The sequence below is a fragment of the Salmo trutta genome, chromosome 15 (assembly GCF_901001165.1).
Source record: "Salmo trutta chromosome 15, fSalTru1.1, whole genome shotgun sequence".
Taxonomy (NCBI): domain Eukaryota; kingdom Metazoa; phylum Chordata; class Actinopteri; order Salmoniformes; family Salmonidae; genus Salmo; species Salmo trutta.
Window position 1 is genome coordinate 46,077,114 of NC_042971.1, and position 25,636 is coordinate 46,102,749.

At 42.2% G+C, this 25,636-nt stretch overlaps 2 protein-coding genes and 1 pseudogene across 3 annotated transcripts in view; all 3 read left to right on the plus strand.

Moving 5' to 3' along the window:
* Positions 1 to 2,776: 2,776 nt before the first annotated feature.
* LOC115149148 (protocadherin alpha-C2) overlaps positions 2,777 to 25,636 on the plus strand; it is an 80,435-nt gene continuing 57,575 nt past the window's right edge. The window contains exon 1 of one of the 2 annotated variants that reach the window (XM_029691705.1): positions 2,777 to 5,297. In XM_029691705.1, the coding sequence (XP_029547565.1) occupies positions 2,913 to 5,297 (2,385 nt within the window). In that variant the 5' untranslated portion in view covers positions 2,777 to 2,912. Of the gene's footprint in view, positions 5,298 to 18,059; positions 20,704 to 25,636 lie in introns of those variants that run through there. The other variant, XM_029691708.1, reaches the window with a different exon arrangement.
* Positions 11,971 to 23,975, plus strand: LOC115149150 (protocadherin alpha-3-like). The gene is made up of 2 exons (XM_029691710.1): positions 11,971 to 14,547; positions 23,733 to 23,975. Exons 1-2 carry the CDS (start codon positions 12,175 to 12,177, stop codon positions 23,766 to 23,768), a joined length of 2,409 nt encoding a protein of 802 aa, XP_029547570.1. The 5' UTR covers positions 11,971 to 12,174; the 3' UTR covers positions 23,769 to 23,975.
* On the plus strand, positions 15,421 to 17,751 carry LOC115149151 (protocadherin alpha-4-like; annotated as a pseudogene).

Genomic DNA, 25,636 nt, shown 5'->3' on the forward strand with positions numbered 1-25,636 from the left:
TTCGATTAACAAATAAAGTTTTAATTGTAAGATGGCTAAATAGAGAACAATTATTGATTATTATTATATTATTATTTGTGTCCTGGTCCTATAAGAGCTCTTTGTCACTTCCCATGAGCCGTGTTGTGACAAACTCACACACATTCTTATGTTTAATAAATGTATCGTATAGTGTGTGTGTCAGGCTTACAATGATGGCAAAAAAAACAACATTAGAGAGTGTGCTGACCCTGGTGCTAGAGGGAATACGCAGCTGGAGGTTGAATGTTTGAAGGGGTACGGGACTATAAAAAGTTTGTGAACCACTGCTTTAGGGGAAGCCAGCAACCTAAAAGTGCACGGTGCGTGCACTCGCCAACTTTCCTTTCCAATTCCCAAGAGGCTAAAAGCAGAGATCTGTATATAATGACAATGGCAATGTCTTCACCCTAACAATTGGAGTCGGTGTCAAAAAGGTGTGAAGGCAGACGACATGCTTAGGTCTGCATATTATGCGCATAGAAACACATTGGGTTTATTCTGGACAGATTCTGGCGAGAGTGAGTCCTTCCTTGTTGCTGAAACTTTATCACCGAATAAAGCATCCGAGTGAGCGAAACAGCGCCCCCTCTGTTTTACTATATGTAGCCCATACATCTGATGCTGTCTGACCAGAAATAGCATGACATGCCATACTCTTTTGGTCCAGACAGCATCAGATACATGGCTACACAGACTGAGAAAGAGGAGCGCTGTTTCTGTCAAATAAATGATCAACATTTCAATGTTTTATTTGGACAGACAAGTACACTACCGGTCAAAAGTTTTAGAACACCTACTCATTCAAGGGTTTTTCTTTATTTTTATACTGGAGTCTTGTGCATGCTGCACTAAGTGTAATTATAAACTGGGTGGTTCGAGCCCTGAATGCTGATTAGCTGACAGCGATGGTATTAGCTGACAGACCGTATACCATGGGTATGACAAAACATGTATTTTTACTGCTCTAATTACGTTGGTAACCAGTTTATAATAGCAATAAGGCACCTCGGGTTTGTGATATATGGCCAATATACCACGGCTAAGGGCTGTGTCCAGGCACTCGCATAGCGTTGTGCATAAGAACAGCCCTCACCTGTGGTATATTGGCCATATATCACAAACCCGAGGTACCTTATTGGCCATATACCACACCTCCTCAGGCCATATTGCTTAAATATACCCCTAAGCTTTTACAGTGCACCATTGATTATTCATTCCATTGTATAGCTGATAGGCAGACTGTTACTGGGTCTGTGGCTCAGCTCTCTGTTTTATCTGAATGCTGCCCTCTCTGGGTCTATGGCTCAGCTCTCTCCCTCCCTCTCTCTCTCTCTCCCTCTTCCTCTCTCTTTATCTTCTGCTGATGAGGCTCTGGCTGATGCCTGGCCTACATAAAGTGGGCAGACAGCAGCCTGGGTATAGTCTGCCCTGAGGAAAATCTGAACACTACTGATACTCTGCTTCACTACATGATCATACTGACTTGAACCTTTCAGAAAAGAGACCCCAGAAACACTCATAGAGCGAAATATGCTCCTCAGACTAGAGAGGAAGCCCATCCTCGTGGTAGATATTTAGAACACATCTGACTAGCAAAAGGAAGGAGTTAAGTGAAAACATAAACAATAATTAGGAGTTGGCTACCTTGGTGATACTTTGACAGTGATCATGTTACATTATGTTATTTCCTATGTGAGAATTCTAGATTTGAAAGAGATATCCTATGATTGATGAAATTTACTGAGTAATTAAAGGTTAGTATGAGTAAAAACCCGTGGTAGGTGCGCTCTATCCTGTGTCTGCATGTTTGTGTGACTACAGTATTAACATAGCATGTATAAGCTATATAACGCAATACGGGATTTATGATGGCTATGTGTGCTTACATTGCTGTTTGCGGTGTTGATTCTATTGAATGGGGGAATATTCTCTATGTAGAACTGTGTGCTTGTTCTATGGCGGGATCATTTACTTATCTGGCCTCTGAGCGCCGCTCCTGTGTCCTGGTTTAACCACCAATCTGACTGTGTATCAGCAGAGAGGAACAGACGAAGCGAGAGGTTTCACTCTCGACAAAGTCTTTCCAAAATAAATCCAATGTGTTTCTCTGGGCTTATTTTGGACCTACGCCTATCGTCTGGCTTCCCGTCTTTGGGACAACGACTCCCATTGTTAGGGCGGAGACATCTCGTCGTTATTTACAGATCTCCGGAATCAGGAGCTGTCTATGGTTCTGAATTCCGATTCCCTCGTAACTCAGAGTGGCTTCTTTATTTACAACGTTTTCTGGGGGGGTTTCCCCTTTCTCTTCCGTTCATAACCACTAGACATTTATTTAGGACCTTAAAGTGGGAACGTCTGAAATATCAAGTGAATTGTGTTAGGGTGCAATCATTGCATAACACATTTTACTGTAGCCTATATTTACCTGAGAGTTAGAGAAATCTGTTTCAGCCCTGGACACTTATCTTTCACTAGGCTATGTGCCAATTAGTTTATTATACCTCATAATTTCCCCCTTAATGCGAATTTACAATGATTTGTTGTGCAGAAATGTTTTTCTGTCTTCCCTTTCTAGTCTATGCCAGTTTTTGAGTTTACGGTTTTCTTGCATGTAGCTCTTATGTCGGACCAGTTCTTATCCACACGGTGTCAGTGTCTACCAGCAAGACCAATTTACTCTTGAACTCCACCTAGGTCCTGGTACAATAGCAAAAATCCCACACATCGCCGACTGTCAGTGAAATCTTAATGAGGTGGCGCACGGACATATGAGGATTATGTTTCTCTTTCTTAAAAGAAAAAAATGAACATCTTCCATTGCGTTACTTGGGTTCTCTTTGTTCTCCGTCACACTCTATGGATTACATTCTAAAAAGGATTATATAACAATGGCTGTACTCGAGAACCGTGAGTGGGGTTGGATTGTGAATATATTTTGGCTGTTGCTTTGTTTTCGGGATTCTGTTTCTAGACAAATGACCTATTCAATTTCCGAGGAGGTAAAACCGGGGACATTTGTTGGGAATTTGGCTAAGGATTTAAATCTAAAAGTGATTGAACTGGAGGCACGCAGGATTCAGATTGAATCTGGATCATATAAGAAACATTTTGAGGTAAATTTGAAAACTGGCGTTCTCTTCGTTAGCGAAGCCATAGACCGAGAGAAGCTTTGTCCCAACAGCCTTCTTTGTACTGAAAGCTTGGAGGTTATTGTTAATAATCCTTTACGAATGTACAATGTTGAAGTAAATATACTAGACATAAACGACAACGCACCACAATTTCCTGTGAAATCACAGATTATTCGTATTTCTGAGCATACTTCACCTGGAGCAAGATTTCCTCTGTCTACAGCTGACGATATGGATGTAGGGAGCAACTCTATCGACGCATATAAACTCTCCACAAATGCCTTTTTCAATCTAGACGTACATACTGAGGCTGATAGTGGTCCATCAGCAGAGTTGATTCTAAATAAAGCTTTAGACCGAGAGAAACAGCCTGTGATCAAGCTAACGCTGACTGCTATTGATGGAGGAAAGCCTCCCAGATCAGGGAGCACAGAAATCATTGTCAACATACTCGATGCAAACGATAATGCGCCAGTGTTTTCCAAAGCCCTGTATAAGGCAAAAGTCTTAGAGACTGCGCCAATTGGCACTGCTTTTCTAAGGCTTAACGCAACAGACCTAGACGAAGGCTTGAACGGTGAAATAATGTATTTGTTCAGCAAACAAGGACAAAGGGGGAGTTATGGTACATTTGCAATCAATCAGAGCACTGGGGAAATGACAGTAGCGGGACCTTTAGATTATGAAGTGACCAGTGCGTATGAGATTCGTGTAGAAGCCCAGGACCGAGGCCACTCACCTCTGGCTTCACATTGCAAAGTGTTGGTAGAGGTAGTTGACGTAAACGATAATGCCCCGGACATCAAACTCTCCTCGCTTTTGGAAAGTGTGAGAGAGGACGCAAAGAAGGGTACGGCAATTGCGCTAATCACGATTATTGATAAGGATGGTGGTAAAAACGGCAATGTGCATTGTACCATATCTGGTGTATCGCCGTTTCTATTGGAGTCATCTCAGGGTAAATACTACTCCATGGTCCTTGGAGAAACGCTGGACAGGGAAATCAACTCTCAGTATAATGTCACCATCATAGCCAGAGATGAAGGGACCCCTCCTCTGTCCAGTACTAGCATTATTACTGTCCACGTTTCTGATGTCAATGACAATACGCCACGCTTTCCAGAACCCACTGTTAACGTGTTCTTAAAAGAAAATAGTCCGGCAAGATCTGTGATATCTTCTGTGACTGCGCTGGATCCAGATTCAAAAGCAAACGCTCAGATAACATATACTTTACTAGAGCCCAGAAATAGGCCTACAGCTTCGCAGACACCTGTCAATGTAAATTATGCCACAGGTGAAATATACAGCATGCAGTCATTGAACTATGAAGAAGTGAAAAAGTTCCAGTTTCAAGTTCAGGCCACAGACTCTGGTGTTCCTCCACTAAGCAGCAACGTCACTGTCAACGTTTTTATCCTGGATGAGAATGACAACAGTCCTTTGATTCTCCCGCCCTATTCTGACCACGGCTCCGTTCATTCTGAGAACATTCCTTATTCTGCTGAAGCGGGATACTTTGTGGCCAAGATCAGGGCTGTAGACGCCGACTCTGGTTATAATGCGCTGCTTTCTTATCACATCTCTGAACCAAAGGGGACCAATCTATTCAGAATTGGAACCAACAACGGAGAAATAAGGACTAAGAGACGCATGAGTGACAATGACTTAAAAACTCACCCGTTGGTCATTCTGGTGTCTGATAATGGAGAACCTTCCCTGTCTGCGACTGTGTCTATTGATGTTGTGGTCGTTGAAAGTACAGATGACATGCAGACAACTTTCAGACAACTGCCTGTAAAGGAGGAGAGTTTCTCAGATTTAAATCTGTATCTGCTCGTCGCCATTGTGTCAGTATCAGTGATATTTCTACTGAGCCTCATCAGTTTAATAGTTGTAAAATGCCACAGGACAGACGGCAGTTTCAGCAGGTACAGCGCCCCCATGATCACCACCCACCCTGACGGGAGCTGGTCTTACTCCAAATCTACTCAGCAGTATGACGTGTGTTTCAGCTCTGACACAATGAAGAGTGACGTAGTAGTTTTCGCCACGCCGTTTCCACCTGCTGATGATGAACTGATCAGTATTAATGGAGGAGACACTTTTCAAAGGACACAGACGCTTCCCAACACAGATAAGGTATGCCGATAACTTTATTATGTCTAATTCTATATTAGCCTATTGAATATTTTTCTACTAATGTTGTTTTGAAACTGTTTAAATTCCATTTCTATAGACAATGTGGTTGTTGTGTTGTGGTTGTTTGTCTTTGTATATTCCACTTCATTTGTACATTAGAGGGCACTGTATGTCGGGTCATGGGTCACTGGTAACTTGTAGGCTATATATGCGGACAGGTGACCAGTGAGTATCGATGTAGGAATGGAGAGCATACTACCGTGCTCATCGTTTACGCGTTGGAGCTATGGATTGCAACTACGGTAGTTTGCCTGTAAGGATTAATGGTATGTTATATCTTTACTGCTAATTAATGGGCAAATGATCCAACCCAAGATCCAATTTTGGGAAGTGGTTTGTTTTGCACGTGTATATTAACTTTTGCAATCCCACCTGTGCCAGAGTGGCTATCAGGAACTATTGACTTCCGAGAAATTAGTCCCTTTTCGGTGGTGTAACTTGGTGAAAATAAAACGTTTTATTTCAGACATTATTAACATTTTGGTATGAATACCACATGGTCAACTTCATAAAAAACACGTTTTCCGTCTCAAGAGGTAAAACAATAAGGGAAAAAAAGACTAGTAAGTGCCTACTAAAGTAACAGGGTTGGCGATTTCAACTTAAATCAGCCATAAATCCCCTTGTGACAGGGGGAATAGAAGGTTTCTGTGTGGAACAGGGAGGCGCAATTAAATGCAAGCTTCACAAAAATATTTAAATTGTTGAAACATTTCTAGCTTGTCTAGCTGTGGGTAACAGGCTTGACGTGTTATGCTTGACCGCTCAGTTTCCCACCTCTGTAAGGGGTGCGTACTGGCGGCAGAGAAGTCAGAAGCAGGAGAGCAAAAACGGTGTTTCCAACGGCGTAGTTTAATAATAAAATCCCACCGGAAAACTGAACAATCAATAAATGGGTACAAAACCCGACGCACACCAGACATAACGTGCACAAGCACTTACAATAAACAATACCGGACAAGGACATGGGGGGAACAAAGGGTTAAATACACATGTAATTGATGGAATTGGAACCAGGTGTGTGGGAAGACAAGACAAAACAAATGGAAAATGAAAAGTGGATCGGCGATGGCTAGAAGACCGGTGATGTTGACCGCCGAATGTCGCCGAAGAAGGAGAGGGACCGACTTCAGAGGAAGTCGTGACAGTACCCCCCCCCCCCCCCCCCCCCCACGCACGGCTCCAGCAGTTCGTCGACAGTGGAACTCCTGGAGCATTAAAGGGTCCAACACTTCCTCGACCGGAACCCAGCACCTCTCCTCCGGACCGTACCCCTCCCACTCCACGAGATACTGAAGGCCCCTCGCCCGACGCCTCAAATCCAGTATGGAGCGAACGGAGTACGGAGGGGCGGAGCTTTGGTGGCATACCCAAGTGCTGAGCTCCTATCCCTGCCTTGGACCCGTCCATCTCCACTATGAACGCCAAAGAGGGATCCGGATGGGCCAGCAAGGGAGCACGAGGTAAACAGAACCCTCAGGTGACCAAAAGCCCTGTCTGCCTCGGTTGGCCACTGCAAATGCACCGGGCCCCCCTTCAGCAGTGAGGTAATGGGAGCCGCTACCTGACCAAAACCCCGGATAAACCTCCGGTAGTAGTTGGCAAACCCTAAGAACCGCTGCACCTCCTTTACCGTGGTGGGGGTCGGCCAATTACGCACGGCTGAAACGCGGTCATTCTCCATCTCCACCCCTGAGGTGGAAATGCGGTACCCTAGGAAGGAGACAGACTGTTGGAAGAACAGGCATTTCTCAGCCTTGACATACAGGTCATGCTCCAACAGGCGACCAAGCACCCTGCGCACCAGGGACACATGCTCGGCGCGTGTAGCGGAGTATATCAGAATGTCATCAATATACACCACTACACCCTGCCCCTACCCGAAAATCTCATCTACAAAGACCTGGAAGACTGATGGCGCATTCATCAACCCGTACGGAATGACGAGGTACTCATAGTGCCCTGAGGTGGTACTGAAAGCCGTCTTCCACTCGTCTCCCTCCCGGATACGCACCAGATTGTAAGCGCTCCTGAGATCTAGTTTGGTGAAGAAGCGCGCCCCATGCATTGACTCAATCGCTGTGGCTATGAGCGGTAGCTGGTAATGATACCTCACAGTGATCTGATTCAGACCCCGATAGTCAATACACGGGCGCAGACCTCCCTCCTTCTTCTTCACAAAAAAGAAACTCGAGGAGGCGGGTGGAGGACCGAATGTACCCCTGACACAGGGATTCGGAGACATATGTTTCCATAGCCTCCGTCTCCGCCTGTGAGAGAGGATACACGTGACTCCTGGGAAGTGCAGCGTCTACCAGGAGATCTATCGCACAATCGCCCCGTCAATGAGGTGGTAATTGAGTCGCCTTCTTTTTGGAGAAGGCGAGAGCCAAATCGGCATATTCAGGGGGAATGCGCACGGTGGAGTCCTGGTCTGGACTTTCCACCGTAGTAGCACCAACGGAAACCCCTAAACACCTCCCTGAGCAGTCATTTGCGTCATTTGCGGTCATTTTGACCCCAGGCAAAAACGACTAATTCCGTCTATTGTAATTTGGTAGATGGATCTTTATTTGAATCCAGGTTTCTCTGGAGACATAATATTAAGTAGTACACATCATCAGAGGGTGGAGGGGACCTGTATCAGTGATTTTGACCAGACAGACAGATCACCTGCAGAGATATAGCTCCCCATGTATTTGCCTATGATTGTACTTTTTTATACCACGTATCATATTACTGTGTGCAAAACCAAAATTACCTTATTTTCGTGCATATAAAAAGTCTGCCAATGGTATAAATATTTTATAAATCTGCAACACAGAACTCAGATACTCTCTGAATCTACACAGAAAGCTGTATGGGGCTGCAGTTAGCTTAATGGCTAAGAGCGTTGGGCCAGTAACTGAAAGGTTGCTGGTTTGAATCCCAGAGCCGACTAGGTGAAAAATCTATCAATGTGCACTTGAGCAAGGCACTTAACCTTAATTGCTCTTTGTAGTCGCACTGCAAAAGAGTGTCTACTAAAAGGTATTGGTGTGTATTCGCTGAAAATGTGTTATTCTATGGCTAATCTAAAAAATTATTGAATACAGGTATCTCTGGAGACATAATATTAAGTTATACCCATCCTCAGAGGGTGGAGGGTGACCTGTATCATGGATTTCACTAGACAGACAGACCACCTGCAGAGATGGAGCACTTATGTACTTGCCTATGGTTATAACTGGTTATAACTAGGTATGACCGTGTACAAAATTACCTTACATATATGCTCAGTTGCAGTCAAAACAGCTCATAAAATCTGTCAGTGGGATGAATACTTGGTATTACTGTAATGCAGAAACCAGCTACCTTCTAAATGTACACATAGTGCTGTATTGGTATGTATTCTACGTAAGTAGTTATTCTACGAGAAATGTTATATACAGTGCCTTTGGAAAGTATTCAGACCACTTGAGTTTTTCCACATTTTGTTAGGTTACAGCCTTATTCTAAAATAGTTTTTTTCCCTCATCAATCTACACACAATACCCCATAATGATGAAGCAAAAACTGTTTTTTAGAAATGTTTGCTAATATATATAAAAAAAAACAGAAATATTACATTTACATAAGTATTCTAAGCCTTTACTCAGTATCAAATCAAATCAAATGTATTTATATAGCCCTTCGTATATCAGCTGAAATCTCAAAGTGCTGTACAGAAACCCAGCCTAAAACCCCAAACAGCAAGCAAAGCATGTGAAAGAAGCACGGTGGCTAGGAAAAACTCCCTAGGAAAAACTCCCTAGAAAGGCCAAAATCCTAGGAAGAAACCTAGAGAGGAACCAGGCTATGAGGGGTGGCCAGTCCTCTTCTGGCTGTGCCGGGTGGATATTATAACAGAACATGGTCAAGTTGTTAAAATGTTCATAAATGACCAGCATGGTCAAATAATAATAATCATTGTAGTTGTCGAGGGTGCGACAAGCACGTCCGGTGAACAGGTCAGGGTTCCGTAGCCGCAGGCAGAACAGTTGAAACTGGAGCAGCAGCATGGCCAGGTGGACTGGGGACAGCAAGGAGTCATCATGCCAGGTAGTCCCGAGGCATGGTCCTAGGGCTCAGGTCCTCCGAGAGAAAGAAAGAAAGAGAGAAAGAGAGAATTAGAGAGAGCATATTTAAATTCACACAGGACACCGGATAAGACAAGAGAATACTCCAGATGTAACAGACTGACCCTAGCCCCCCGACACATAAACTACTGCAGCATAAATACTGGAGGCTGAGACACTTTGTTGAAACACCTTTGGCAGTGACTACAGCTTGGAGTCTTCTTGGGTATGACGCTACAAGCTTGGCACATCTGTATTTGGGGAGTTTCTCCCATTCTTCTCTTCTCAAGCACTGTCAGGTTGGATGGGGAGCATCGCTGCACAGCTATTTTCAGGTCTCTCCAGAGATGTTTGATTGGGTTAAGGTCCGGGCTCTGGCTGGGCCACTCAAGGACATTCAGAGACATTTGCCCCGAAGCCACTCCTGCATTGTCTTGGCTGTGTGCTTAGGGTTGTTGTGTTGTTCAAAGGTGAACATCCGCCCCAGTCTGAGGTCCTGAACAATCTGGAGCAGGTTTTCATCAAGGATCTCTCTGTACTTTGCTCCGTTCCTCTTTGCCTCGATCCTGACTAGTCTCCCAGTCCCTGCCGCTGAAAAACATCCCCACAGCATGATGCTGCCACAACTATGCTTCACCGTAGGGATGGTGCCAGGTTGCCTCCAGACGTGACGCTAGTTAAATCTTGGCTTTACCAGTCCAGAGAATCTTGTTTCTCATGGTCTGAGAGTCTTTAGGTGCCTTTTGGCAAACTCCAAGCGGGCTGTCATGCATGTGCCTTTTACTGAGGAGTGGCTTCCGTCTGACCACTACCATAAAGGCCTAATTGGTGGAGTTCTGCAGAGATGTCCTTCTGGAAGGTTCTCCCATCTCCACAGAGGGAATCTGGAGCTCTGTCAGAGTGACCATTGGGTTCTTGGTCACCTCCCTGGCCAAGGCCCTTCTCCCCGATTGCTCAATCTGGCCGGGCGGCCAGCTCTATGAAGAGTCTTTGTGGTTCCAAACTTCTTCCATTTAAGAATGATGTGTTCTTGCGGACAGTAAATGCTGCAGAAATGTTTTGGTACCCTTCCCCAGATCTGTGCCTCGACACATACCAGTCTTGGAGCTCTACGGACAATTCCTTCGACCTCGGCTTGGTTTTTGCTCTAACATGCACTGTCAACTGTGGGACTTAATATAGACAGGTGTGTGCTTTTCCAAATCATGTCCAATCAGTTGAATGTCCAATCAATTGAGTCCACAGGTGGACTCCAATCAAGTTGTAGAAACATCTTATGGATGGTCAATGTAAACAGGATGCAACTGTTTCTGAATACATATGTAAATAAGGTATTTCTGGGGGGTTTTCTGAATACATTTGCAAAAATGTCTAAAAACCTGTATTCGCTTTGTCATTATGGGGTGTTGTGCGTAGATTTCTGACAAAATATTTTATTTAATCAATTTTAGAATAAGGCTGTAACGTAACAAAATGTGGAAAAGTCAAGGGGTCTGAAAACTTTCTGAAGGCACTGTAAATATCAGTGTTCCTACAATATCCCACAATATTATATATGTGGAACTTAGGGCATTTGGGTTGATATAACATTTGGTTTGAAGTGACTTTCAGTATTTGGGCATTCTTTTTTAAGCGAACTGCCTTAGGCCCTACCACTCCTATTGTTTCGCTAGCAGCAATGGTAATGCTTGCTGTGGGGTAAGTAAATAAAGAAGTATATTTCACATTTTTGTGTACCACCCCTTTAAATGGCAGTCGTTTTTACCACATGAATTAGTATTTACTTAAAAATTCGAAAACGAAGTGATACTACAATCACTGATGGTCAATCAGCTTTTTAGTACTTATAGGGGTTTTATTGTACTTTGGAAAAAAGCTGCACTTTATGAAACATTTATATTTTTGTGTTGCAAAATATGCAAATTAACTGTAATTTTGCTAAAATAACTGTCTGTTTTGGTTATTTTTTTATTTATTTATGATAACTTTATTTACACGTCTAATGATGTTTTGAAAAGAATGAAGTTTATATTTGACTGATTGTTGCTTTTTTTATTTGTTTCTTCTTGGGGTCAAAATGACCCCAGTTGGTAATCCATGTATGTAAGAGATGTTGGTAGTGTGAAGGTTAAAAAAGGACAGTTTCACCATATTAAAATACGAGTTCAGTTCACGTAACAGGGTTGACCTTAAAATGAGACACAGGTTGATTTCTCCATAAACTGAATCACTAATCACATGAAATAAATAACAATCTCCAGAAATGACATTGTCAAAGCAACAAAATAACTAATGCTTTACAATGATGTTGAAAAGGACTTTTAGGGCTTAAGTGATTTCAAATCTTCCTAGAAGTCACAGAGGGCACACAGAGGGACATAGAAAGACCCACAGGCTGTAACTATTATTTTCACATTGAAGTGTTTTTACATTTTTTTCTGTTCAGCAGTGGGTTACTATTATTGTGTTTCGACGCTGGGAGACGCTATTGACCACGATAGAAATGCACCTGATTTAGAAAGCCCGGGCTCCTCCTATCCATTGCTACAGGGTGTGTAGATCTAGGGTAGCATAGTAGTGAGGCTTTGTTTAAAAACACATTGGAATACCTTGCTGCACAGATACATCGGCTGGGTGGAATGTCGCGGATTTATCGTAGGCCTACCAATTTGATCAATTTGGGATTAATCTGGATTACAGTGTCAAGTTACTGAGCAGCGATGGATTTGTGTGACCGTAGAATACATGTTTGGATACAGTGTTTTGTATTGCTTTGTTCATGGGGATTGTCTTCAGGACAGATCGTCTACATGGTGTCAGAGGAGGTGGATAAAGGCACAGTTGTTGGAAATATCGCCAAAGATCTCAATCTAAATGTGCAAGATCTGGAATCGAGAGGAGTTGAGATTGTAACTGGATCGAATAAGAGGTATTTTGACGTAAACCGGAAGACTGGGCTTCTGTATGTCAATGAAATAATCGACAGGGAGATGCTGTGTCAGAATTCAGTAAAATGTTTTGTAAACGTTGAAGCCATTTTGAAAGATCCAACACATCTCCACCGAATAGAAATCAATATTTTAGACATAAACGACAATGCACCATCATTCCGAGAGCCAGTTCATATTTTTAATATTACTGAGTATGCCTCTCCAGGAGAGAGATTTTCTCTGCCTGAAGCCCAGGACATGGATGTTGGCAGTAACTTGGTGAAAGCCTACAAGCTGAGCCCAAATGAACACTTCTCTCTGGATGTACAGAGCGGTGGAGAGCAGGTGTCTGCTGAGTTGGTGCTACGGAAAGCTTTAGACCGAGAGAAACAGGCTGTTATCAAGCTTGTGCTGACTGCCATTGATGGAGGAAAACCACCTAGATCCGGGACATTACAGATTATTGTCAACATTATTGATGTAAACGATAATTCCCCATCTTTCAGCAAACAACTCTACAAAGTTCAGATTCCTGAGAATGTCCCAAGTGGAACGACAATTCTTATTTTAAATGCGACTGATTTTGATGAGGGTGTAAACGGAGATATAATGTATTCCTTAACGGCAAAGGGAGATGCAAAACATGCTGAAATATTCTCCATTGATCCGCAGTTGGGAGTTATCACTTCTAAAGGCAAAATAGACTACGAGGAAAGTGCAGCATTTGAGATCCGTGTACAGGCTAAGGACAGAGGCGTCCCTCCTCGAAGCACGCAGTGTAAAGTCTTAGTTGAAGTGCTTGATGAGAATGACAATGCCCCTGAGATAGCTGTAACATCACACATGGGCGCAGTGAAAGAGGACTCTCCAATTGGCACTGTTGTCGCATCTATAAATGCATTAGATAAAGATGGAGGTAAAAATGGACGTGTTTTGTGTGCCATAGTCGGAGAAGTTCCCTTTAAACTTATCTCTACTTATAAGAACTATTATTCTGTAGTAGTGGGCGGACCTCTGGACAGAGAGAGCGCATCGCAGTGCAATGTCACCATCATTGCTAAAGATGAGGGAACACCTCCTCGCTCCAGTACCAGTGTTATAACAGTAGACATCTCTGATGTGAATGACAACCCACCTCACTTTTCAGAACCCACAATAAACATGTTTCTAAAGGAGAATGGTCCTGCGGGAGATTTAATTGCAAGCTTGACTGCAATTGACCCCGACGTCAATGGGAATGCTCAAGTTAAATATTCATTGGCAGAAACCATCAACAACCTTCCAATGTCTACGATGATAAACATAAACTCTTTAACTGGTGAGATATACAGCATGCAGTCATTGAACTATGAAGAAGTAAAACAGTTCCAGTTTCAAGTTCAGGCCACAGACTCTGGTGTTCCTCCACTAAGCAGCAACGTCACTGTCAACGTTTTTATCCTGGATGAGAATGACAACAGTCCTGTGATTCTCCCGCCCTATTCTGACCACGGCTCCGTTCATTCTGAGAACGTTCCTTATTCTGCTGAAGCGGGATACTTTGTGGCCAAGATCAGGGCTGTAGACACCGACTCTGGTTATAATGCGCTGCTTTCTTATCACATCTCTGAACCAAAGGGGACCAATCTATTCAGAATTGGAACCAACAACGGAGAAATAAGGACTAAGAGACGCATGAGTGACAATGACTTAAAAACTCACCCGTTGGTCATTCTGGTGTCTGATAATGGAGAACCTTCCCTGTCTGCGACTGTGTCTATTGATGTTGTGGTCGTTGAAAGTACAGATGACATGCAGACAACTTTCAGACAACTGCCTGTAAAGGAGGAGAGTTTCTCAGATTTAAATCTGTATCTGCTCGTCGCCATTGTGTCAGTATCAGTGATATTTCTACTGAGCCTCATCAGTTTAATAGTTGTAAAATGCCACAGGACAGACGGCAGTTTCAGCAGGTACAGCGCCCCCATGATCACCACCCACCCTGACGGGAGCTGGTCTTACTCCAAATCTACTCAGCAGTATGACGTGTGTTTCAGCTCTGACACAATGAAGAGTGACGTAGTAGTTTTCCCCACGCCGTTTCCACCTGCTGATGATGAACTGATCAGTATTAATGGAGGAGACACTTTTCAAAGAACAAGAACGCTTCCGAGCTCAGAGAAGGTAAGGAGAAATGTTCATGATATGGGATGTTTTTGTCACGTCTTGATTTATCTTATTAGCATTATTATCTTGTCATTACATTTTTTAAATTCCCGAGATTTGTTGTAATTTACATAGACGGTTCCAATTGTATGGGTACGGTTTAGGATAGTTTTTTGTTTTTTAATTCTCCTCTAAATCGATGCAGAGTGTAGCGTTACAATTCAGCACCAGGGACAGCGACATATGGCTTCTCGCTTTGATTTGTGTCAGTCTCATTCTTGCTCACGTTTTCTCAATTAGATTGCAGGAAAGTTGTTTCATGTTCTCCTATATCATATAATCTTGTGCATCTGTCAAATTAGTGTAGTTTTTAATGGTTTATGGTTGACGCAGTAACTGGTGAAGTTATTTAAATGTATATGCACACCACAGAAGATTTAGCCATTGAGTTCGACTACTGGTCATCAGCTGTTTGTCAGATTTAGGGCTAAGCAATAAATTACATTTGAGAGGATCATGCAAAGCGTTGTTCATTGGATGATCTTTTTTTTATATGAACTCTTCTGATAGATACCAACATCTTGAATAACTAAAGCAATCACATCTGTATTCATTTTAAGAGCAGAGTAAAAGCACTTGGTGTCGCTGTAGACCGTGATTATATTCAGTTGATAACTATACGGGGCTCCTCCTTCCTCTCCTCACTTCCACTGATGAGGCAGGTACAGTCAAGCGAGTTGTTGAGACGAGAACGCACTCGAGATAGGCCTGTATGTAGACACAACCGTTGTATACTAATAGATAGATTGTTCTTATATAAAACGTTGCTTAGCAATATTAGAACTCTATCATAAACAACTCACAGAAGAATCAGAAGGTCTGTGTATAAGGATGGACCATTCCGTGCATTGTGGATATTTTTGGATTCGGATTGTGCTGTTTCTTTGCTTATGGGATATATCTTCCGGTCAGATTGTCTATTCTGTTTTAGAGGAGGTGAACAAGGAAACCGTTGCTGGGAATATAGCCAAGGACCTCAATCTCAATGTTCAGGAACAGGAGTCTCGTATGTTTCAGGTTGTATCCGGATCCAACAAGAAGTATTTTGATGTAAATCCAAAAACTGGTGTTCTGTTCGTGAATGAGATAATCGACCGTGAGGAGCTTTGTGAGACCAATGTGAAGTGTTCTTTGAATGTGCAGGCCATTGCGCACAATCCTTTAAATGTTTTTCGTGTTGAAATAGAGATTTTGGATACAAATGACAATGTACCTTGTTTCATAGAAAATTCTCTGACATTAAATATTTCTGAAAACGCTGCTGCGGGAGAGCGATTTCTTCTGCCAGTGGCTGAGGATGCGGATGGGGGCAGTAACTCTATGAAAACCTACAAGCTAAGTACAAATTAACATTTTTATTTGTGTTACAGAAGTCTTTAGACAGAGAGAAACAGGCTGTGATGAAGCTCTTACTAACTGCTGTTGATGGAGGAAACCCTCCCAGATCTGGGGCATTACAGATCACTGTACCACTGTACATGTATTCGATACTAATGACAATACTCCAATTTTTCAGCAAACCTCTTTACAAAGTAAAAGTTGAGGAGAATGTTTCAAATGGAACTAAAATAATCACTCTCACGGCATCAGACTTGGATGAGGGTATCAACAGTGACATTCTTTACTATTTTGTTGGTAACAGTAATGAAAAAGGATCTAGTATATTTGCTATTGACCCATATACTGGGGATGTATCAGTGAAAGGTACTGTCGACTATGAAGAAAACGTTGGGACTGAGTTACGAGTCCAGGCTGCAGACCAAGGCCAACCTCCAAAAACGACACATTGTAAAGTGTTGGTGGAAGTAGTCGATATAAATGACAATGCTCCAGAGATAGCGATAACATCACTCATGAGCACAGTAAGAGAGGATGACAAGTCTGGCGCTGCTGTTGCTTTAGTAATGCTCTCAGATAAAGATGGGGGTAAAAATGGAATTGTGAATTGTCAGATAAGTGATACTGTTCCTTTCAAACGGCAGTTTTCTTATAAAAATCACTACTCTTTATTTGTGGACGGGCCTCTAGACAGAGAGAAATGTTCTCAGTACAACATCAGTATTGTTGCTATGGACGAGGGGACCCCAGCTCTCTCCATCCCCAGTGTTTTTACTGTACACTTTCTGATGTAAAAGACAATCCACCCCGTTATCCAGAACGTCTTATTAACACGGATTTAAATGAGAATAGCCCAGCGGGAGGTCTGATAGTTAGTGTAAGTGCTATGATCCAGATGAAATGGAAAACACGCCTGAATCATATTCTCTATAAGAAAGTAAAAGTGATAATATATCGCCCTCGCCAATTGTCAACATTAACTCTATAACTGGTGAAATAACAGCATGCAGTCTTTTAACTATGAAGAAGTAAAAAAGTTACAGTTTCAAGTTCAGGCCACAGACTCTGGTGTTCCTCCACTAAGCAGCAACGTCACTGTCAACGTTTTTATCCTGGATGAGAATGACAACAGTCCTGTGATTCTCCCGCCCTATTCTGACCACGGCTCCGTTCATTCTGAGAACGTTCCCTATTCTGCTGAAGCGGGATACTTTGTGGTCAAGATCAGGGCTGTAGACGCCGACTCTGTTTCGGGAGCTGGTCTTACTCCAAATCGACTCAGCAGTTTGACGTGTGTTGTATCTCTGACACACTGAAGAGTGACCTAGTCGTTTTTCCCACGCCCTTGTCCACCTGCTGGCGGTGAGCTGATCAGTATCAATGGAGGGGATACCTTCCAAAGGACACGGATGCTTTCCAACACTGAAAAGGTAAGAACATATTTTTATTTTACCAATATTCGAATTTTTCATTAAAGTTTTAGTGCAGAGCTCGTGAAACCTGCCGAGATTCGAGCAGTGGTGATTTCAGCACCACGCTTGTGGACTGCGAAGCCGCTACAGAAACCATCTCCATCAGTGGATTGGTGAATGAAGAGCAGTATACAATGTTGTTCTTTCTTTAAATGCTTCATCTTTGAGGGGTTGTGTTAACATATCTCGACTTTCAATTAACCTTCAACTGTGACACCGTTCTCTTTTAGAACCGGAATTAACGGGCACCACATATTAAGCATCAGTTTTCTCATAGTCTTTCTTCCACATTATTAAATTAAGGATTTTTCTTTTTCTTTAACTTCTTTAGTGCTTCGTTTTGTGAACTGCCTAAATGTTGTGACCCATCTCCTTTTGCAATGTATTCAACCATATAACCTTCAGTTTCTCTGTTTCTTATTCAACGACTAATAACTATAGCGGAAGCCTGTATCATAACTATCCCAAGTGTTGTGCTATTGATGAGTCCAAGTGGTAGGTGGTCTCTAAATTATATAGAGTAAACCACAAGTGAAATAAGTTGGGGTACTATTTGTCTCTTCTTGCAATGAAGCAGAATGTTTTACTTAGACTATTAAACCGTTTTATTTCAGGCAAAGACATGATGCATACATAGGTCATGTGCTTATTTCTAATTGAGCAGTGTCATGTCCATTTAGTAAGAAAACCACAGGGTGTCGCTGTAGACCGTGGATATAAACCCTTGATTTAATTATTTAGGGCCCCTCCTTCTGAGCCTAGCAGTCAGTGTTGTGCAGGCTTTTGTCAGAATAACAGAGCCAGATTCCTTTAGAAACGACAGCTCTTTCGTGAGAGGATATGATGTGGTTCTTTTCTGAAATATTTGCCTTATTATCTTCATGATTTTCTCATAGAATACGGAAAGTGTGGGATTCCCGTGGATTTAACGATGGGTCCTTCCATGCATTGTGGATATTGTTGGATTACGGTTGTGCAGCTTCTTTGTTTCTGGGATTTATCTTCCGGTCAGATTGTCTATTCTGTCTCAGAGGAGGTGAACAAGGGAACCGTAGTTGGGAATATAGCCAAGGACCTCAACCTCAATGTTCAGGAACTGGAGTCTCGTATGTTTCAGATTGTATCCGGATCTAACAAGAAGTATTTTGATGTGAATTTAAAGACCGGTGCTCTGTTTGTGAAAGAAAGAATCGATCGAGAGGAGCTTTGTATGACCAGTCCAAAATGCTCTCTAAACTTGGAGGCCATAGCACAGAGCCCTCTCACCATGTACCGTTTAGAGATCCAAGTATTAGACAGAAATGATTACGCACCTTCATTTCGTACAAGTGATCATACATTAAATATCACAGAATCTACCTCTCTAGGTGAAAGATATCCCCTACCAAGAGCTAATGATCCTGATATAGGCAGTAACTCTGTTAAAACCTACAAACTGAGCCCAAATGAGCACTTCTCTCTGGATGTACAGAGCGGTGAGAAAACGGTGTCTGCTGACTTAGTGCTTCACAAAGCTTTAGACAGAGAGAAACAAGCGGTTATCGTGCTCCTTCTGACTGGTGTTGATGGAGGAAAACCTCCACGATCCGGGACATTAAATATATGTATTAATGTGATAGATGTAAACGATAATAGCCCGGCCTTTAGCAAACATTTGTATAAAATAAGTATATTTGAGAACGTCCCTACTGCCACACCTATAATAAAAATGAACGCAACTGATGTGGACGCAGGAGTATATGGGGAAATCATTTATTCTTTGATAGGCCATGGGGAGGAAAACGCACTGGATTTTTTTCAAATAAACCCAGTCACTGGTGAAATTACAGTTAAAGGAACAATTGATTACGAAGAGCATGCTGCGTTTGAGTTACACGTACAGGCTAAAGACAGTAGTTATAGTCCCCGTGCAACACACTGTAAAGTCCTAATAGAAGTGATGGATGTCAATGACAATTCCCCAGAAATATTAGTGACTTCAATGATGAATGCAGTTAGAGAGGATGCAAAATCAGGTTCAGCTGTTGGTCTAATAACAGTATCTGATAAAGACAAGGGTGTAAATGGAAAAGTACACTGTCAAATAGTAGGCTCTGTTCCATTCAAATTGCAATCCTCCTATAATAACTATTACTCATTAGTAGTAGATGGATCTCTAGATAGAGAGAGTGGATCCCAGTACAATGTGACCGTTGCAGCTACAGATGAAGGCATCCCACCTCTCTCCAGTACCAGTGTCATTAATGTGTATGTCGCTGATGTGAACGACAACGCGCCTCATTTTTCAGAACCCATAATTAATGTCCATCTGAAGGAGAATAGTCCCGTTGGAGGGCTTATTACCAGCTTGACTGCGCATGATCCAGATATGAATGAAAATGCCCAGATGTCTTATTTGTTTTTAGAAAGCAATAATGCAATACCCTTGTCTACAATGATAAACATAAACTCTTTAACTGGTGAAATATTCAGCCTACAGTCATTGAACTACGAGGAGGTGAAGAAGTTCGAGTTTCAAGTTCAGGCCATAGACTCTGGTGTTCCTCCACTAAGCAGCAACGTCACTGTCAACGTTTTTATCCTGGATGAGAATGACAACAGTCCTGTGATTCTCCCGCCCTATTCTGACCACGGCTCCGTTCATTCTGAGAACATTCCTTATTCTGCTGACGCGGGATACTTTGTGGCCAAGATCAGGGCTGTAGACGCCGACTCTGGTTATAATGCGCTGCTTTCTTATCACATCTCTGAACCAAAGGGGACCAATCTATTCAGAATTGGAACCAACAACGGAGAAATAAGGACTAAGAGACGCATGAGTGACAATGACTTAAAAACTCACCCGTTGGTCATTCTGGTGTCTGATAATGGAGAACCTTCCCTGTCTGCGACTGTGTCTATTGATGTTGTGGTCGTTGAAAGTACAGATGACATGCAGACAACTTTCAGACAACTGCCTGTAAAGGAGGAGAGTTTCTCAGATTTAAATCTGTATCTGCTCGTCGCCATTGTGTCAGTATCAGTGATATTTCTACTGAGCCTCATCAGTTTAATAGTTGTAAAATGCCACAGGACAGACGGCAGTTTCAGCAGGTACAGCGCCCCCATGATCACCACCCACCCTGACGGGAGCTGGTCTTACTCCAAATCTACTCAGCAGTATGACGTGTGTTTCAGCTCTGACACAATGAAGAGTGACGTAGTAGTTTTCGCCACGCCGTTTCCACCTGCTGATGATGAACTGATCAGTATTAATGGAGGAGACACTTTTCAACGGACACGAACTCTTTCCAATAGCGAGAAGGTAATTACCCTTCATTATAAAAGCATACTATGTACCATCTATTGACCAAAATGCTATTTCTAAGTCGATAATATGCCTCTTGTTTATATCATTAGTTTTGAGCAGGAAATCCTTATGTCTCAGCATGTTGTTGTTTCGTTTAATGCGCCTTTTGAAAAGGTCATGTAGGGGTACCTTATGTTGTTGAATAGAGTTAGGCCTACCTTGTTTAACTTTTCTGCCTTCTGGATATTAATCACTTTGTTCAAACAATATTTTCATAATTTGGGGTTCATATGGTGTAAATGTTATGATTATTTGTAGGTCAAAAAAGACAGCTCGTTTAAGAAGCACTTTTCTTTTGACTTCAGCACCACTGGGGTGGACAGCCACATAACTGGGTCGCTGGTCGTTTTTAAAAACACACGTTTCATGTCACACCGTGTCGCTGCAGACCATGGATATGAAGGTTGTTGCTCAGTCTGGTGCCCCTCCCTCTATGGTTTGTCATGAGGTGGGTGGGCTTTGTACAGGTCCAGGATACATCGCACTCTGTGTTTTATCCAAGAAAACATTCTCACTGCGTTTTGGGCGTTTTATGTCTTATGTTCTTATGGTAGATAACACAAGTTTCAGAATCTAATTATCGATGTTTGGCACTAACAACTGAACCGTGGATAACGATGGGCCTCTTTCTCCATGCATGTATTTTGATTCGGATTCTGCTTCTTCTTTGTTTCTGGAATGTATCATCCAGTCAGATTGTCTATTCTGTTTTAGAGGAGGTGAACAAGGGAACTGTAGTTGGGAATATAGCCAAGGACCTCAATCTTAACGTTCAGGAATTGGAGTCTCGTATGTTTCAGATTGTAGCCGGATCTAACAAAAAGTATTTCGATGTAAATGTTAAGACTGGTGCTCTGTTTGTGATCGAGAGAATCGATCGAGAAGACCTATGTGTGACGAGCAAGACTTGTGCCTTAAATTTAGAGGCCCTAGCACAAAACCCGCATAGTCTTTATCGGATCGAGATAGAGATTTTGGATACAAATGACAACGCACCATTTTTCTCAGGTAATACACTTACAATGAATATTACAGAGATAGCTATTTTAGGAGACAAATTCCTATTACCCACTGCAAAAGATCAAGATGTTGGTAGTAACTCGGTAAACAGCTACAAGCTGAGTCCAAATGAACACTTCTCTCTGGATGTACAGAGCGGTGGAGAGCAGAGTGTGACTGCGGAGTTAGTGCTGCAGAAAGCTTTAGACCGAGAGAAACAGGCTGTGATCCAGCTGACACTGACTGCTGTTGATGGAGGAAACCCTCCTCGATCAGGGACGTTACAGATAGTGGTAAACGTTATGGATATAAATGACAACAATCCAATTTTCAGCAAACCTCTTTACAAAGTGAAAGTGAATGAAAATTCGCCGGTAGGAAAAAAAGTAACTTCTCTTCTTGCTTCGGATATAGATGAAGGAGTAAATGGTGAAGTAATATATTCTCTAGTTGGATATGGGCCTGAAAACGAAGCTCTATTCTCTATCGTTCCTGAGACAGGGGTGATTGAGGTAAAGGGAGTGATTGACCATGAGCAAAATGCTGCGATTGAGTTAAGAGTCCAAGCAAAAGACAAGGGTATTCCACCTAGGAGTACACGTTGTAAAGTCTTAGTTGAAGTTATTGATGAGAATGATAACACTCCAGAAATATCAGTGACGTCACTCATTGACACTGTTCGCGAGGATGTGAAAACAGGCACAGCTGTTGCCTTAGTCACAGTCACTGACAAAGATAGGGGTAAGAATGGAATAGTTCAGTGTAACATTGCAGGTTCTGGTCCTTTCAAGTTGCAGTCTTCATATAATAATTACTATTCTGTATTAGTTGATGGGCCACTAGACAGAGAACTTGTTTCAATGTATAATGTAACCATTGTTGCAACAGATGAAGGATCCCCACCTCTCTCCAGTACTAGAGTTATTAGTGTGCACATTTCTGATGTGAATGACAACGCACCTCGCTTCTCAGAGCCCATCGTGGTGCAGTTAAAAGAAAACAGTCCAGTTGGAGGTCATATTGCCAGCTTGACTGCGAATGATTTAGACATAAATGAAAATGCTCAGATGTCTTATTCATTTTTAGAAGGCAATAATGCAATACCCTTGTCTACAATGATAAACATAAACTCTTTAACTGGTGAAATATACAGCATGCAGTCATTTAACTATGAAGAAGTAAAAAAGTTCCAGTTCCAAGTTCAGGCCACAGACTCTGGTGTTCCTCCACTAAGCAGCAACGTCACTGTCAACGTTTTTATCCTGGATGAGAATGACAACAGTCCTGTGATTCTCCCGCCCTATTCTGACCACGGCTCCGTTCATTCTGAGAACATTCCTTATTCTGCTGAAGCGGGATACTTTGTGGCCAAGATCAGGGCTGTAGACGCCGACTCTGGTTATAATGCGCTGCTTTCTTATCACATCTCTGAACCAAAGGGGACCAATCTATTCAGAATTGGAACCAACAACGGAGAAATAAGGACTAAGAGACGCATGAGTGACAATGACTTAAAAACTCACCCGTTGGTCATTCTGGTGTCTGATAATGGAGAACCTTCCCTGTCTGCGACTGTGTCTATTGATGTTGTGGTCGTTGAAAGTACAGATGACATGCAGACAACTTTCAGACAACTGCCTGTAAAGGAGGAGAGTTTCTCAGATTTAAATCTGTATCTGCTCGTCGCCATTGTGTCAGTATCAGTGATATTTCTACTGAGCCTCATCAGTTTAATAGTTGTAAAATGCCACAGGACAGACGGCAGTTTCAGCAGGTACAGCGCCCCCATGATCACCACCCACCCTGACGGGAGCTGGTCTTACTCCAAATCTACTCAGCAGTATGACGTGTGTTTCAGCTCTGACACAATGAAGAGTGACGTAGTAGTTTTCCCCACGCCGTTCCCACCTGCTGATGATGAACTGATCAGTATTAATGGAGGAGACACTTTTCAAAGAACAAGAACGCTTCCGAGCTCAGAGAAGGTAAGGATCACTTTTTCTAAGGATTTTGCTTTGTAATTGCTTTTTTAAAATTGACATTGTCTTATGTGCACATTATATTTTTTCAAGTTCCCGAAAACCTTGGGGAAGTTCCCTTTTAACTTGACAAATGTAATGGGTACGGTGTAGTTTGGGTGAAATTTTGCTCCAAATTGATGCAGCATGCAGCTTTTCAATTCAACACCATGGACAGCGACCTGTGGCTACTTTGGTTAGTCAGTCTCATTCTTGCTCACTTTTTCTAGATAAAACTGCAGCAAAGTTGTGTCGTATTCTCCTCTAACAGATAAAGGTATGAACCTGTCAGAATATTGTAGTTTTTAGTTGTTTAATGTAAAATAGAAAACTGAAATTACATTTAGATGTAGGCCCTAGTTTACACCACTAAGGTAAGGTAAGCAATACCTTAAATTTACGAAGAAAGTGTTGTTCATTGGATACATTTGTTTGTTTTTTTCTTTAGGCGTTCCTTATGTTATTTACAGTTGAAATCGGAAGTTTACATACACCTTAGCCAAATACATTTAAATTCAGTTTTTCACAATTCTTGACGTTTAATCCTAGTAAAAATTCCCTGTTTTAGGTCACCACTTTATTTTAAGAATGTGAAATGTCAGAATAATAGTTGCGAGAATAATTTATTTCAGCTTTTATTTCTTTCATCACATTCCCAGTGGGTCAGAAGTTTACATACACTCAATTAGTATTTGGTAGCATTGCCTTTAAATTGTTTAACTTGGGTCAAACCTGCTCGCACACGCTTTTTCAGTTCATCCCACAAATGTTCTATAGGATCGAGGTCAGGGCTTTGTGATGGCCACTCCAATACCTTGACTTTCTTTTCCTTAAGCCATTTTGCCACAACTTTGGAAGTATGCTTGGGGTGATTGTCCATTTGGAAGACCCATTTGCGACCAAGCTTTAACTTCCTGACCGATGTCTTGAGATGTTGCTTCAATACATTCACATAATTTTCCTGCCTCATGATGCCATCTAGTTTGTGAAGTGCCCCAGTCCCTCCTGCAGCAAAGCATCCCCACAACATGATGTTGCCACCCCTGTGCTTCACGGTTGGGATGATGTTCTTCGGCTTGCAAGCCTCCCCCTTTTTCCTCCAAACATAACAATGGTCATTATGGTCAAACAGTTCTATTTTTTTTTCATCAGACCAGAGGACATTTCTCCAAAAAGTACGATCTTTGTCCCAATGTGCAGTTGCAAACAGTAGTCTGGCTTTTTTATGGCGGTTTTGGAGCAGTGGCTGCTTCCTTGCTGAGCGGCTTTTCAGTTTATGTAGATATAGAACTCGTTTTACTGTGGATATAGATGCTTTTGTACCTGTTTCCTCCAGCATCTTCACAAGGTCCTTTGCTGTTGTTCTGGGATTGATTTGCACTTTTCGTACCAAAGTACGTTCATCTCTAGGAGACAGAATGCGTCTCCTTCCTGAGCAGTATGATGGGTGCGTGGTCCCATGGTGTTTATACTTGCGTACTATTGTTTGTACAGATGAACGTGGTACCTTCAGGCGTTTGGAAATTGCTTCCAAGGATGAACCAGACTTGTGGAGGTCTACAATTGTTTTTCTGAGGTCTTGGATGATATCTTTTGATTTTCCCATGATGTCAAGCAAAGAGGCACTGAGTTTGAATATAGGCCTTGATACATCCACAGGTACAACTCCAATTGACTCAAATTATGTCAAGTAGCCTATCAGAAGCTTCTAAAGCCATGACATCATTTTCTGGAATTTTCCAAGCTGTTTAAAGGCACAGTCAACTTAGTGTATGTAAACTTCTGACCCACTGGAATTGTGATACAGTGAATTATAAATTAAATAATCTGTCTGTAAGCAATTGTTGGAAAAATGATTTGTGTCATGCACA

Bases quoted from the DNA above. Each gene is read 5' to 3' on its own strand.
- LOC115149150 (XM_029691710.1), top strand. From the start codon at position 12,175: ATGGATTTGTGTGACCGTAGAATACATGTTTGGATACAGTGTTTTGTA. The intron at 14,548-23,732 runs GTAAGGAGAAAT...AGCTCAGAGAAG, and splicing joins CGCTTCCGAGCTCAGAGAAG to GTAAGGATCACTTTTTCTAA.